A 15,826-nucleotide genomic window follows, 5' to 3' on the forward strand; every position below is an offset into this window, starting at 1 on the left:
TATTGAACAACTGTGAAAAGCATTTTATTAGAATCTGTCAAAAGTTATAGTGCATCTATTTTCTGACCCAGCAGTTTGGCTTCTAGGGATTTATCCTACAGCTGGATTTATACATGCACAAGATGACATCTGCCAAAGGTTGTGCCTTGTGGCATTGTGACAGCGAAAGGTGGGAAACAACCCAACTGTCCTTTAATAGGGGATTCTTCATTGTTTATGGTTCACTCCCGCAGTGCAGTACTCTGCATCAATAAAAAGAATGAGGCTTGACGTGTGCTGATGTGGAATGATCACCAAGCTCCACTGTTTGGTAAAAAACCAGGTGATGCAAAGTGTTTGCACGTGCGACCATTTCTGTGCAAGCATACGCGTGTTGTCGTAGACATTAAACACCTCTGGAAAGATGTGACTGCTTCTGGGGAGAGGAGAGACAGCTCTGCCTTATACCTTTGTGTGCCTTTGGGAATTTGCATCTTGTGCATTTGTGATCTATTCCAAAATTAAAACATTCATTTAAAAATAGTGCTTGAGTAACTGGTTAACCATCTGAGGACATTCAGGTGAGCCCCTCCTCAAACCATATGCAAATGTTCCAACACGTCCCAAAGGGATTCAAGAGTTTTTTTAATGTTTATTTATTTTTGAGAGAGAGACAGAGTGCGAGCAGCAGAGGGGCCAGGAGAGAGGGAGACACAGAATCCAAAGCAGGCTCTGAGCTGTCAACACAGAGCCTGAACACAAGGGCTCGAACCCACAAACCAGGAGATCATGACCCGAGCCGAAGTCAGACGCTTAACCAACTGAGCCACCCGGGTTCCCCCAAATGGATTCAAGATTTAAATGTAAAAGTGAAATCATAAAAGCCCTACGAAAACTCCTTTTCTTATTATCATTTTGAACTTTGGTGTGCTCTAAATCTCAGTCTCCCTGACAGAACTGTGGCCCTGCCTCTCTTGCCCACGTGTCCCCTAGGCTACCAATCTCATGCTGGTGACTCTGAAACTATGGCTCCAGCCCCCACCTCTCCCTGACCTTCAGACTCCACCTCCCTCCTGGGCTCTTCCAAGGGAGCTCTCCTGAATGTAGCTACCTCTCTCTCCCCTCCCCAACCCTTACACCTCCTCCTGGATATCCATCAAAGTGACAGCCATCTCCAAGAGTCCCCCTAAGCCAATACCTTAGATGTAGCTCCCCACTCGCCCCCTTTACCTGTTAGAGACTGAATGTTTGTGTCCCTCCACCCCCATTTATATTTTGAAATCCTCATGCTCAATGTGATGGTATTAGGAGGTGAGGCCTTTGGGAGGATTAGGCCATGAGAGTGGAGCCCTCATGAATGGGATCAGTGCCCTTTTAAGAAAGACCCCAGACAGCTCCATTGCCTCTCCCACCGAGTGAGGACGTGGCAAGAAGATGGCCATCTATGAATTAAGAAGCCCTCACCAGACAGTAAACCTGCCTGTGCCTTGAACTTGAGCTTCCAGCCTCTAGAACTGTACGAAATAAATGCCTTTTAGGCCACCCAGTATATGGCATTTTGTTACAGCAGACCTAACAGATTAAGACACCCTCGCTACTCCCATCAGGCTGGCACAGTGGTTAAGAGCCTGGGTCTGGAGTTGGGATGCTGGGTCTTGAATCCAAGCCCGGCCTCTTAGTAGCTGTATGACATTAAGCCAATGATTTCACCGTTCTTGCCCTCGGCTTCCTCATCTGTGAAGTGGGGAGAGTAACGGTATGCCGCACAGGGTGTTGCAATGTTTAAATTAGTGAGCTACCACGTCCAGTGACCGGAACTTAATAAGAACCCCACCGATATTAGCTACTTGTTACACAATTAGTTTTCCCCAGCGAAACCCTCTCCCGCTCAGATCCTTCCTCTCTCTGCCACTTCACTGGTTCCCCCCTCAGGGACCTTCAGCGGCTCTGTGTTCCGGCTCACACCTACCACCCACTAACACTGACTGAGTGTCAGCTGGGTGCTCTCCCTCGGGGGAGGGGGCCCGTTCAGGTGTCATGCCCCCTCCTTCCCCTGGTGCGCAGGCAGTGTCCCCGCCTGTCCTGGTGTGGAGGAGGAGCTGGGCTCAGGTGCCATCATTGATTAACAGGCTGTGCTGTCGCCCAGAGGGCCTGGTCTGCGGACAGAAAAACACCTTGTTGTGTCAATGTTTGAAGTGTTTTAGAAATTGTCCTTGGGGTGGCCTAGCAGTGCAGATAATGGTCTCTGGGGTAAGACATTCATTAATGTGTTACTTAGGGAGATGGTCAGGGATCCAGATGACGCAGGGGGCCAACTCTGGCCTTTCCGGTGATTTGCTGTGTGACCCCAAGCTGGACACGTGACCTCTCTGTGTCTGTCTCTGTTTCCTATCTGGGCCCTGAGGGGGCAGAAATGGATTCAGGTAAAACTGGCGGGGAAGAGACTGCCAGGCGGGGCTTTTGTCCTCTGGGTGCTCCTAGGCCCGGCGCCCCCCTCCACTTGTCCTAAGTCTGGCTTCTGCAGCTACAGTTCTGACCAACAAACTACCAGCCTCAGGGCACCAGGGTGTGGGTTTCCCTGGACATGTTACTATTTGTCAGGCACCTGCCACATGTGTTACATGCTGTGGTAACATTGGCACACGTGGTTCATCTCTTCGACGAGCCATGAGGTAGCACGACTATTAACCCCATCTCACAGACGAGGAAGCTGAAGCACACAGAAGTTTAATGACTTGTGGCTAGTGGGTGGCAGAGCTGGGATTTAAGCCCGGGCTTCAGAGCCTGAGCTCCTCACCTCTCCCCTCCACAACCTCAGTACGCGATGGACACCTAACACGGCCCAGGCGCCATGCAAACGGTGCTTGTTTAATGGTCACAGTAACCCTCAAAGGTAGGTGCTTGTTACCCCATTTTGTAGCTGAAGAAACTGAGGCTTAGAAAGATGATGTGAGCTGACCAAGAGGACTCAGCTTGCCAGTCAGCAGTTGTCCGGCCTGCCAGGTGGCCCATGACCAATTAAACTCCCCCTCACAACTGTGGATTTCCTATGGGGAACTGCACCAGGTTTTAAAGAGGCCATGCCTGGACTCACACTGCCCTGGTCCAGCCTCCTGGGTATAGAAGACACAGGCCTGGATCAGAGCTCACCTGTGACCAAAGGCCTCTGCCTGGAACAGTGTGACCATAATGGAAGAGACCTAGCAAGGACAGTCAGGCTCTGGGAATCAGGATGGTCCCTGACTGCATCTCCCTCTGCGGACAGACACACTCCGACAGCTATAGGCATCCTGACAGACATCCACACACACTCACACAGGACTCTCCCCTGGATGCCCCTTTACCCACCCCAACTCCCAACTCCAGACACACCTTCCAGTCCCTGGGCCTCCGTCCGCAGTGAGTGCTCAGAGGGAGGCCCTAGGGACCAAGAACAAAGGCCCGCCAGAACAAGTCCCAGTTCCACCAGGGCTTGGTCAGTCGCACACAGCTTCACGAGGCTCATACTTGGGGGCCCCACAGCTACACCCCATAAAAAGTCACACTGTCACTGCCACTCCCTGAACACGCACAGCCCCCACTGGCGGCCCACCGGGTCCCTTCCCCCACCCCTGCTCTCTGTGCAATCTCCCCCACCTCACCCCTCCTGAGTCCTCTACCCCTACTCCTCCTACCTCCCTGTATCTCCCTCCCCCGCCCGCCCAGGCCCCGCCCCGCCCCCTCCGAGGCCCCGCCCCGTCTCTCGTCAAGCGCCGCTTCCGTCCTGCGGTCCGGCGGTCCCGGTCAGCGTCGCGCGGCTGGTAGGTGGATGAACCCAGTGAGACTCATGAAGGTGTTCGTCACCCGCAGGATCCCCCCCGAGGGCTGGGCCGCTCTCGCCCGCGCCGCAGAGTAAGAACCCCGCGCCCCCGCGGCACACCGAGTCCCCGGGCCGGGGCTGGGGGTAGTGTCTGGGAAGGGGCTGCGGAGCCCGGGACCCCCCCCTCCCCGGATCTCCAGCACCCCGCACCCGGGGTGACTCAGCGTCTCTAGGCGCGCCCGGGCGGGCTTGGGGCGGCCTCCTGACCCCCCACTTGTATTTGGTGCGGAGGACCGGGGGCGGGGGGTGGGGGGCAGGGGCCAGGGGGAGCTAGGACCCTGCGCTTGCCGGACTTCCCAAGCTGTGCCGGGCGGGGCCGGTCGTGGAGTTTGGGGAGGCTTAAAGAAAGTTCTCTACGGCCTAGCCTTCTCTGAGCCTGTTGCCGCTAGACCCTGCAATTCCCATGCACGTGCAGTGCGGGTGAAGGGAAAGGCCTGGGGAGAGGGGAGGCCGCCTGTGACGCAAGATCCAGGCTGTTGAAACTTTACCCTACCAGGGTCAGGGACCTTAGCAGTCACTGGCCTGGTCTCTTTGGACAGTTGGCAGGGGCCTTTCCTGACCCTTAAATTGAAGATTGCATGCCAGTTTTTCAGGTGTTTCCTGTGCATAAACTCAATCCTTGCAACACTGTGGAGTTGATACTGTAATTCCTGTTTTACAGATAAGAAAACTGGGAGAGGTTAAGTGTCTCACCCAAAGTCACACTGCTCTGGTGCGGTGAGCTGGGATTTGAACTCAGCTCTGTCTTACTGTACTCCGTCAGTGTCAGGCAGGGAGAAGGTGGGACCCAGTGACATGCGAAAATGAGATTTATTGATTTTGTTCAGTGCAACAAAAGCTTTGCTGGGGACCTGTCAAGGACCCAGCACTGAGCAGGAAGGGGGGAGGCAGAAGCAACAATGGTGGTAATGGCTGTAGACCGCACAGCTCAGCACTGGGTGCCATGCCCATGGAGAGGAGGGTGAAAGGTGGGCAATGCCGGGGCTTGGCCTGGCAGCAGGGTGTTCTGGGAGGTGCCAGCAGCCCTCCCGTGTCTTGCCATACTTGATGGCTGCACCGAATTAAATAGCAAGGACTGGGAGGCTGGGTAGCACCACTGGGAACACATCCACGGCCCACGAGCTGCTGTGGGAGTGTACCCTAAAACCCCTCCGTGCTGCATCGCTTTGCTCTTGTCCTTCCTGGCAGAGTACAAGTAGGAGACTTTTCCGCTGCATGGATTCCCAGGACAGGACGTTCAAGCCTCACGTGGTGCAGGCCCACCCCACCGCCCCCCTCGCCAAGAGGCCGGTGAGGGTGATAAAGCTCTTCCCTGCTTTGAGCTGAGAGCTGTCCCCGTGACTTTCTCCTTTCAGTCCAGGCTCTTGTCAGCCCTTGGTGGCCTCTACTCTGTGACAGCCCTTTACCCTCAGCCACCCTTTGGAGACAGTTCTGAGGGCGCCATGCACCTGACCCTGACTCTCCTCGGCCAGCCCCAGGCAGCCCGAGGCCAGAGCGAGCAGAAGGCACTTTGAAAGGGAGCCGCAGCCCTGGGAGGCCTTTGGGAGCCTGGGGGCCTCTGGGGGCTCCCCTGCTTCTGAGAGGCCTTTCTTTGGTCTTCAGCTGCCAGGTGGAGCACTGGGACTCGGATGAGCCAATCCCCGACAAGGAGCTGGAGCGAGGTGTGGCCGGGGCCCACGGCCTACTCTGTCTCCTCACTGACCGCGTGGACAAGAGGCTCCTGGATGCCGCAGGTGTGTGCACTCTGGGGAGGATTCCAAGGGTGTGTTGGCCCCGCAGGGCAACCCGATCTGTTGAGGCTGGCTTCCCACACAGGTCTGCAGCCACCTCTCTGAGTTCTGAAGGCATTCGCTGCTGTGCTAGGCCAGAGGGAACCGTTGTGTGTGGCTCCCTCTGGCCCAGGCATTGCTCCTCTCCTGGCTGGGACTCAGGGCCCTCATCCAGCCCTGCCACAGCCTTGCTTTACGATCTCGAGAAAGGCCCTGTCCCTTCTGGGCTCATTTGTATCCTGTGGGAGGTACCGTCTCAGTGCCAAGCTCCAGCAGGTGCCCAGGATGTGTTAACCCCAGACACAGGTCTCAGCCCTGGGCCAGGTAAATGTCAGCCTATGTAGTTGTTTTGAGGAAAGGTTCAGACTCAGAGGCTGTTGGATGGGAGGAGGCCCTCACGAATCAGTGCTGAGTCAGTCCGTGCCCCAGCCTTTCCCTGCAGCTCTCTGGTGCCCTGCCCTGTGGAGAGGGTGTGAGAGGGTCACACCGCAGCCACTTCTCAGTGGATGCCTCAGAAGTGTCCACAGCAGGGCCCAGGTGTGGTCAGTGGAGACTGGAGGATTCATTGGAGGAACAGTCCAGTGGGTAAGAGTGGAGGCCTTCGTGTCAGAAGCCCCTGGGTAAACCCCAGCTCTGCCACGTGGCAGCTTGTGACCGGGGCAGGCCGCTTCATGTCCCTGAGCCACCACTGAGCAGTCAAGGAGGATTGTCAAATCTGTTGAGTAAGATTGTTCAGAGTTTTAAGTAAGGAACCGAGATGTCAGCCTTTCCTCTTATCCTAAGAAAATAATAATAAGCAGATGGCCCTGTGATATCTCCAGTGTTGTGGCTTTGAATCCCGTGAGGAAAGATACAGATGATGCTTTTTCTGCACAACAGGAGCCAATCTCAAAGTCATCAGCACAATGTCCGTGGGCGTTGACCACCTGGCTTTGGATGAAATCAAGAAGCGGTAAACGCAGCTTGCACATTTGGCGGGGGCCGGGGTGAGGGCTGACCCCCAGAGCCGGAAGGGGAGCAGAATATTTATTTGCTCATATCCCTCCAACCCTTCAGTGGGGATATGAGGTGGCCGACGATAAAATCTGTGCACGGGAGCACGGGTCAGTTACGATAAGCCCGAATGGTCAGGAACGGCAGGTAACATCCGCGAGGTAGCACCCTTTCGTACTCAGCATGGTTTTTGACCCTCACGACAACCCCTTGCAGTAGAAGAGGCTGGTATTCTTCCTTCCCTCTTGAGACGAGGAGATTCGGAAAGGCCAAGTAGTTATCTGCCCCAGACTCCGGGCCCTGATCTTCCATCTTCGTGTCCCTCCCCCAGTGGGAGACCAGGGGAAGGAGGGCTGACCGTTCCTGAGGGCCCGTTTACAACTCGGAGCTTCCCGGTGGGCAGCACAGAAAGGGAGCAGAGCAGCAATTTGGAGATGCCCCAGAGGTAGAAACTGGTGAAGGCGCTTGAGGCCTGTGTTGCCACCAGATCTTTGCTTCATAGTGGCATCCGTGTGGGCTACACCCCAGATGTCCTGACAGACGCCACGGCAGAACTCGCCGTCTCCCTGCTGCTCACCACCTGTCGCCGCTTGCCAGAAGCCATCGAGGAAGTGAGGAAGTGAGTGAACCCCTAAGGGGAAAGTTGGCTCTGCTCAGGAGCTGGTTCCTAAGCACCCAGTGTCACCCAGGCCCCGATGTGGTCCCCGCCCCCAGCCGTGTCCCATCTACCAGGGGGGAACAGACTCAGCCAACACCCTGAAGTACAGGGCAGAGCTGAAGAGAAATGTGGGGGAATCGTGGCACGGAAGGGAAATCGTGAGAGGGGCGGATAAGGGACGGACAGATCAGCTCTGCCTGGTTGGCGAGGAATAGGGGCAGGGGTGTGGATCAGAGGCTTCACACAAGAGGTGGCATCCTCTTGAGCACTTAGAGGGACAGGTCCACCATCATCCTTGCTCGTGATGCAGGACTCCCAAAAGCTCTGAAGCTGGAGGTTAGTTCATAAGCCTTTTGGTAGCAAAACCTGACTGGACATGACAGGAGGCTGTTAATGATTTTTATTTTTCTCACTCAGTGTAAACATTCATGTTTTTATTTTTTTTTTAATTTTTTTTAAGTTCATTTATTTTGAGAGAGAGAGAGCACAAGCAGTGGAGGGGCAGAGAGGGAGAGAGAAAATCCTAAGCAGGCTCCACACTGTCCGCGCAGGGCCAGACGCAGGGCTTGATCTCACGAACCATGAGATCACGACCTGAGCTGAAATCCAGAGTCAGATGCTTAACCGACTGAGCCACCCAGGCGCCGCAACACTCATTATGTTTTGCTGCAGATACACCGATGTGTTTGATCGTGAGCTGAGGGTGTTGTGTAGAATGTTGCACATGCACCAGACAGCCTTTCTGAAAACTGAAAGTTCAAAACCCTGGCCTGAAGGTTTTGGGTCAGGGACTTGTGTCTGCGTGTCCAGAGTTGGGGCAGGCATTCCAGCTGCAGGGAGGCCAGCAGGCATGCAGATGCAGGGCCCCAGGGGTGCAGCTGGGGTGGGGGCATCAGGCGGCTGAGGAGACACAGTGCTGCACGTCCCGCTCACATCCCGCTCACATCCTGCTCACCCTCTTATCCAGGGAGTCGGCATCTTATCAGAAGTGGCTCAAGGCAGGCGCCATCCCCCTGTCCACCCAGGGCAAGGGCGGGGAGCGGCTACGGCTTTACTTTGTGTTGCTTCCCTGGGGTGCTGAGAATTCTGGTTTTGGAATCCCAGCTCCCGAGTTTGCAACCTGCTGCTCCTACCTCTGCCCTGGCTGGATGACCTTGGGGCACCCTTTCTGGTCTCAGTTTCTCCATCTGAAAAATGGGACAAGGACTTCTAAGACCCCTTCCAGGCCTTGGATTCTGTGTCCCCAGTGGCTTTATCTTTTTAAAAAATTTTTAATGTTTATTTATTTAGTTTTGAGAGAGAGAGCATGCACGCACACAAGTACACAAGCAGGGGAGGGGCAGAGGGAGGGGAAGACACAGAATTGGAAGCAGGCTCCAGGCTCTGGGCTGTCAGCATAGAGCCCGATGTGGGGCTCGAACCCACGAACTGTGAGATCATGACCTGAGCTGAAGCCGGACGCTTAACCAACTGAGCCACCCAGGTGCCCCACCCCCAGTGGCTTTAAAGAAAGAGTCTTTTTGGCTGCTTATCCAAAATGCTGAGTGGCTATGGGTGTAATTCATGCTACTGTGTGTCCTTTGACCTGGAGAGGATGATCTTCTCCCCCTGGGGGTTCTGGGTCTGTGAGTTTGCAGTGAGCCCTCATCTTTGCCCAAGGTGGGGTCCTCTTACCCACCCCTTCTCTCCTCACAGCGGTGGCTGGACCTCATGGAAGCCCCTGTGGATGTGTGGCTATGGACTCACGCAGAGCACTGTCGGCATCATCGGGCTGGGGCGCATAGGTGAGGTTCCCACCTACCCACTTGTCCACTCCAGCAACCTTGGCTTGGTTTGAGTCTTTGGCGCCCTGTGTCTAGAAGTTGACAGTTCTTTGGAAAGGGTGGCCGTAACTGGCTGTTCCCAGTGCACTTTGCATTCAGAAGGAACATCTAATGAACAGACACAGCTTTGTAAAACACAGGCAAAAACAGAAAACAGAAGAAACAAAAACAGGAGTTTGTTAAGAACTCGCTAGGTGATAGAAGCCAGCTGTAAGCGTCAGGCTTCTGTACGATGACAGCTCCATGCAGAACAGATGAAGGTGACAATGACGATGACGGCGGGGTTGGGGCCTCTAGGAGGGTTTCTTGTGGGACAGCTGGCGCTCCCCCAGGCCTGTCTGGAAGGCATTTGACTCATAAAGCTTTAACTCAGGAACCAGACGGTCCAGTGGGCCGAGCTTTACCTGTGATTCTGCAGACGCGACAGAGCTGTTTTCTTCCAGTGGCTCCTGCTTGGGGAAATCTGGCATGAAGGCTTGTGCTCAGCCAGACAGGCAGCTGTCACTGGTTCTCGGGCATCTGCCTGGCACAGAGGTGAGGGTGAGGATGGAGTTGGAAGGACCCACCAACTTTGGGGCACTTTCTGACTCTGAAAATCCAGCAGCCCAAGTAGCAGCTCATGTAAAGATGTCTTAAAGATTTGGGGCGATTTGGCAGTTGGGCGGTGCCACCGAGAAGTCATAAGAGGTCTTGGGCTATGTTAACAGAAGCAGGGGTCCAGAGGAAGGGAGGGGACCGCTCAGTCAGGCCACTCCTGGGATGCCAGGTCCAGTTCTCAGGCAAGGTTAGCAGGGGACCAGGACCATGTGAGGACAGCATAAGCCAGCCACAGCCTCAGAGGAGCTGTGGGGCTGCCTCCAGATCTCTGTCCCCCTGGGGGCAGTGTGGGCTGGCTGGGGGCTGGTTCACGGGGCAGGACCAGTTCATGTGGGGAGCTGATGAAAGGGCCAACCTCCCAGGGGCTCCCTGGCCCTGGAGCTGCTGGGTGCTGCTCCTGCCCTCTCAGGGGTTGGGGACAAGCCAGGACACTCTTTGCCTCCAGGTCAGGCCATCGCTCGACGTCTGAAGCCATTCGGCATCCAGAAGTTTCTATACACAGGGCGCCAGCCCAGGCCTCAGGAAGCAGCAGAATTCCAGGCCGAGTTTGGTAAGTATAGCCTTGGTTTCCATAGGAACCCTATCTGCACCCATCTGGGGGGGGGGGGGGTGGTCTCTCTGTTCCTGTAGTGGCAGCATTTTGGGGGCAGAGTGTGGGAGCTCCAGGTGTGCCTAGGGCCTGCGGTGTCCCTCAGGTGCTATCTGATCTGCTTGCCTCTGGACACAGGCCCGGTGAGAGAGCACAGGGACTTATCTGAGCCACACAGTGAGTTCTCTTCATGCCAGAACTCTCCAGGAACACTTTCAGAGTTCCTTGTCACCACTGTTCATGTCTGGGCCGAGCAGCAGGATGGTGACAGATGTAAGGAATTGCTGGGAACTCTCACTCACGTTTTCTTAATAAACTGGTGAGCCCCGTCCCCCAGCCTGTGTCTGGTGGATGCAGCCCCTTGGCAGGTACATAGCTCGGTGAACAGAGGGCAGTTGGATTTTAGCCATTCCTCACCCCCTTGGCACACTGGGCCCTGAAGGTGGTGAAAGCCAGAGGCACCCAGGTCCCACTGTGTGACCTTGACAAGCTCCTGCCCCTCTCTGGCCTCAGTTTCCCCATCTGTGAGACCAGGGGCTGGATGAATGCTGTAATACACCAGGATCCCACCAGTGGCTATCGACACTATACAGTTATCAGAGGTGTTCAGGTAGAGACAAAGCCTTCAGGAAGCTTCTTGGGAGTTCCCAATTCTGGAGAAGGAAGCGAGGACCAGTTCTGGTCTCCCACCCTTCTGCCGTCTCCACCCCGGGACCCGGCGTCTGATGGAGCCCTGCTCTCCCCCAGTGTCCACCCCCAAGCTGGCCGCCGAGTCTGATTTCATCATTGTGGCCTGCTCCTTAACGCCTGCAACCAAGGGACTCTGCAACAAGGACTTCTTCCAGCAGATGAAAAAGACAGCCGTGTTTGTCAACATCAGCAGGTATGCCGGGGCCGTCTAACCTCCCTGGGGCGCCGAGCGAGCCTGGAGAGGGGCTGCCCCTGCTGCTGTGATCCAAGGTTTTCCTCCCCGTAGGCTGTTGATGAGACCACAGGTGAGGCTTGCCACTCATGAACCAACCCACCAGCCACTCAGAAGTAAGTAAAGGCCACAAGAGAGTGCCCCAGGCTGGGAGGAAGAACAGCATGCTGGTCGGAGCAGGCCTGGCATGCCTGGTTCCCAGCAGTACCCCGAGCCTTGCTCAGGGCTGGGCACAGGTGGTGTTGGTTCAGAGAGTGGAGGCCTGATAACGGCGAGGAACTAGGTACCCTTGGGCAGCCCGTGCTCTCTACCACAGAGAGTTGGACCTAATGATCTTAACAGCCCTTCAGAGGCTGATCACCCACAACACGGAGCCTAGGTCTGCCCGTCTGAGGCAGTGACGGTTTGAACCTTTGTGCTTGGGAACATAGACCCAGACCCAGTTTATTGTGATTCGTCACAGTGTCCCCAGGGTGCCTTCAGGCCACTGGGCATGTGGGGGCAGACCTTCCCTCTCTGTCACTCCGTCCCCTTCCCAGATGGTGCCCTTTGAACCTGCTTAAGTCAGGGGCGCCTGGGTGGCTCGGTCGGTCAAGCGTCCGACTTCGGCTCAGGTCATGATCTCACGGTCCGTGAGTTCGAGCCCCGCGTCGGGCTCTGTGCTGACCGCCTGGAGCCTGTTTCAGATTCTGTGTCTCCCTCTCTCTCTGCCCCTCCCCTGTTCATGCTCTGTCTCTCTCTGTCTCAAAAATAAATAAACATTAAAAAAAAAAAGTTTTTTTTTTTTTAAATGAACCTGCTTAAGTCAGTTTGGAGGCAAATAAAGGCAAAGGGAGGGCTTTCATGAGGCCCCCCTCAAGGCTCCCCACTCCAGAGACCCCTGTAATTCTTAACGTTCAGCCACAAAGGAGGTGACCTGGAAGGGAGCGGGACCTGCAGGAACACAGGGCTCATGCTGATGGCTGACAGCGTCCCAGCTTCCATTCACTGAGCACCTGCACATACCCAATACCATGCAGGGGGCTGCGTTCTTTCTTACTGCACGGACACTGCTTCGTGTGCAGTCTAAGCGTCTAGCCCACAATTTCTTTACTTCGGTGGCCCGGTCACGGGGGGAAGGCTGCCCGCATGGGTGGATGTAGTGAGGAGTATCCTTGCGTCTCTGCCCGCAGTAGGCATGTGCCCACCAGCACGCTGCAGTGGTTCTCAGCGGGTGCTCCGGGGGCCAGCCAGATCACAAACACCTGGACGGGGCCCCACAGGAACGCCGATGCCGGGCCCTGTGCCTGCAGCGGTGGGTCAGTACGCACACCTGGGGATGGCTGTGCTCTCCCTGTCTTCCAGAGGAGTGTGACACGCTTGCCCGAGGTCACACGGCTGCAAAGTGATAGGCCTGGGCCTCTCAGTAGTACTGCAGAGACTTACTGTAAGGAAGTGACTTGTCAGGCTTCCTCCTTTAAATGTCGGTGCCCACTGTGCCTGGTCAGTGGGAAAATGTGTCCTGCGGGTGGTTCTGCCATAAAGGAGGCCTGGGTGGAGGAAGCTCCGGGGCACCCACGTCACCACTGTCATTCGCAGGGGAGACGTGGTGAACCAGGACGACCTGTATCAGGCCTTGGCTGGCGGGCAGATTGCCGCTGCTGGAATGGATGTGACGACCCCAGAACCGCTGCCGACAAACCACCCTCTCCTGACTCTGAAGAACTGTGGTGAGAACGGCGATTTCCTGATGCGAAGTCATGTAGGACCCCAGGAGAGATAGGGGTGGTCTGGAGGTGCTGGGTGCAAAGCCGCCGTGAGCAGTACCGAGCGCAGAGGGACACGCCCCGGACCACGTGTTTATGCTCCTGGTGACACTGGCACATAGTGACGAGGGGAGGGCTTCTTGGGCATGTGCATCTAGGTCTCTGTCCCTAAAGGAGTGAGTCTAGGTGGTGGGGTGGGGGGTGGACTCGTTGAAAAGAAGGGTGTGACTGCGTGTCTTCCATCCATAGCTTGCGTGGGTAAGACCCGTTACTATACACTGCCGTGACCAGTGCTAGGGTGAGAAACTGAAAGCGTAATTGCAATTCTGGTATTTGTAACTCGTGCCAGTCTCTCGGCTCCAAACCTACCCTTGGATATTCCGCTTTCGTGATGCGGCGGCTGGGACGCCGCACACCCCATTTCTGCTGGGCCCGCCAGCCGGGAGGTGGCAGGACCTGGCTTCCTCCTGCCTTCCCGCACGTCTGTCTCTGCTAGCAGCACGTGGCAACACTTCCTGGCCAGTGGCAGCCATCCTCGCGGTGGCCAGCGAATCTGGCTTGCAGTCTTCCCAGCATCGGCTTAGCCGCTGCGCTGCCTCAGAGACACAGGCCACAGAGGTTGAGTCGCAGGGCTAGAGGGGCCCTTCCTTCAGCGTCCTAAGTTTTACACACAGTCCCACCCTCTCCCTGTCACCCAGCCCAGGGAGGTCAAGGCTTCTGCAGGTTGCCGTCTGGGATACCTTAGTGCGGTGGTTCTTAAATCTCTACATTCCTCAGTCACCTGAAGGGACTGACCGAGCACAGGGTGCTGGGCCAAGGGCTTCTGCTCCAGGAGGTCTGGGGTGGGGCCTGAAAATACACGCTTCTCATGTGCTCCCACACCAGTGCTGCTTTGAATGGAGGCTCAAAAGAGGAGTTAAGGATTTTTAAAAGTTACATTGCACGCACATCTAAAATGTGAAAGACGTGTGCGTTTTGATAAAAGTCCATCTTCTGGTTGTCCTTCATCTCAGTCAACTAGTGCATAAGCTCAGCCCGTGCAACATTCCTTTCTGAGCCTTTGAAAACTCGACAGGAGTCGGTGCAATGATCTCTAGAAACATAAAAGAGAAGATTTCAGCTGGGCTTTCTCCATGTCCGTCTCCTTGACTTTTGCTGACCATAGGGTTTTCTACACGTTCCATGATCTCTCCAGTCCTCTTGAAAAATCTGATCTCCACTTACATTAGCTTGAGTTAGATTTTGCTTTCTAAGAACCAAAATAATCCAATCCTGCATACCCGCTGAAGTCTTTAGAGATCTCGTTACTTTTGTTCCTTAGCCTTGATTCTTCACCCTTCCCCATCTTGCTTGTTGTTTCTGTGTATCAGTATCTTTAAAAGTCAAATTGAATTGTGGGTGTATTTAAAAAAAAAATGGGAACCACGCTTTGAGAACTGCTGCCTCAGTGTTCTCTTTTTAGCCTCTCCAGTTCCCTTGTACCTGGTTAACGTTCTTTATAGTAGGTTCTGTCTAGGTAGCTGGCGTGGATTCTGTCTCCAGACTAATACAGAACCGTGGGGTCTAAGCCAGTCCCTGTCCTTTATTTACATTCTGGAATGGGAACCCAAAGAGAAGGTTCTTAGCTGCTTCCCCACAGGGAATGCTCTCATTATCGTAGCCCTTGGAAACCTGGCCCCAGCATCCACTCCAGGCTAAAAGGAGAAACACTGGCTGTCATATCTGGGCTGTTGCCCACAGCTGAGACTGTCCCATCCCCGCAAGGCCCGGGAGTTCAGTTCAGTGCCCTGGATGCTGCTTTTGAAAGGCATTCTTTGAGGACAAGTGACCTCACTTGCTCTGCAGTGGGTGGGGCCAGAGGGAGCCGGTCTGTCCACCGTTTCCTCTTCTGGTTAGTTGTGTAGATGAGAAACCGTGTGGCACCACGTTCAGGGGCACGGGTGTGGATGGCCAGTGCTGAAACCCCCAAGCTGAATTGGCACCTCGTTTCACCATCTGATATCTGAAGGGCTGGGTCTGGATAGGCTCCAAGACCCCTTCTGGGTTCAACATCCTCAAATTTAGGATACACATCTCTTGCCACCCTCGCATCTGGGTTTCTGTAGCCTCGAGTCCCTATACCGTTACTCCGAGAGCCCCACGGGAGTGCAGCACGTGGGAGTAGGCAAATCAAAGACCACTAAGGCAGGTCCTCTCTATTCTTCTTACTGGCAACCCCTGGTAGGGAAAGCAGAGCCCGCTTTAAGGCTCTTGAAACACCTTCTTACCTCCCTCTCCTCCGCTCCTTTCCAGTGATCCTACCCCACATTGGCAGTGCCACCTACGGAACCCGAAACACCATGTCCCTGTTGGCAGCTAACAACTTGCTGGCTGGACTGAGAGGGGAGCCGATGCCCAGTGAACTCAAGCTGTAGCCAGACAGGAGTCCCGGAGGGTCAGGAGGCCAGCGGTGCCCTTGGAGTCTGTCAGTGGGCATAGGCTTCATTTGGGCCCACGGGACGGGAGCCAAGGGAGAGTCTGATCTGTTCCGATCCTGCGGAATGAAGACCAGGGCTGACACACGGGCTTGCCACTTTCGTGATTGGAATCGTCTGAGTCAAAAGTATGTGATCCTATTAAATGATGGTCTGAGACACTGTGTGGTCCTGTAACTGGGAGAAGCTAACCAGAGCACCTGCTTCCCTTTCTAAAATCAGGACATCGAGTGACCTGTGGGTTCTGCCCCGCCCCCAGCCCTCACCCCGCCCCCCCCACACCACATGTGAGTTATTAGAACCTCTCCACAACACCTTACCCCTCATCTGCTCAGCTCCTTCGCTTGTCCCTCACTGAGGGTGGGACAGCCAGAGCCCAGCGATGATCATGGCACTTCAGGCCGATACCTAGACCATC

At 55.3% G+C, this 15,826-nt stretch overlaps 1 protein-coding gene across 2 annotated transcripts; it reads left to right on the forward strand.

Moving 5' to 3' along the window:
• Nucleotides 1–3,711: 3,711 nt before the first annotated feature.
• Nucleotides 3,712–15,567, forward strand: GRHPR (glyoxylate and hydroxypyruvate reductase). 2 transcript variants are annotated; one of them, XM_006939292.4, is made up of 10 exons: nucleotides 3,713–3,870; nucleotides 5,027–5,128; nucleotides 5,441–5,571; nucleotides 6,487–6,559; nucleotides 7,103–7,219; nucleotides 8,954–9,042; nucleotides 10,124–10,228; nucleotides 11,015–11,150; nucleotides 12,768–12,898; nucleotides 15,227–15,567. In XM_006939292.4, exons 1-10 carry the CDS (start codon nucleotides 3,788–3,790, stop codon nucleotides 15,346–15,348), a joined length of 1,089 nt encoding a protein of 362 aa, XP_006939354.1. In that variant the 5' UTR covers nucleotides 3,713–3,787; the 3' UTR covers nucleotides 15,349–15,567. The 2 variants fall into 2 exon arrangements, with proteins under 2 accessions (XP_003995690.1, XP_006939354.1); XM_003995641.4 differs by lacking the exon at nucleotides 5,027–5,128 and having other exon boundaries at nucleotides 3,712–3,870.
• Nucleotides 15,568–15,826: the final 259 nt, after the last annotated feature.

The sequence above is a fragment of the Felis catus genome, chromosome D4 (genome assembly GCF_018350175.1).
Source record: "Felis catus isolate Fca126 chromosome D4, F.catus_Fca126_mat1.0, whole genome shotgun sequence".
NCBI lineage: Eukaryota > Metazoa > Chordata > Mammalia > Carnivora > Felidae > Felis > Felis catus.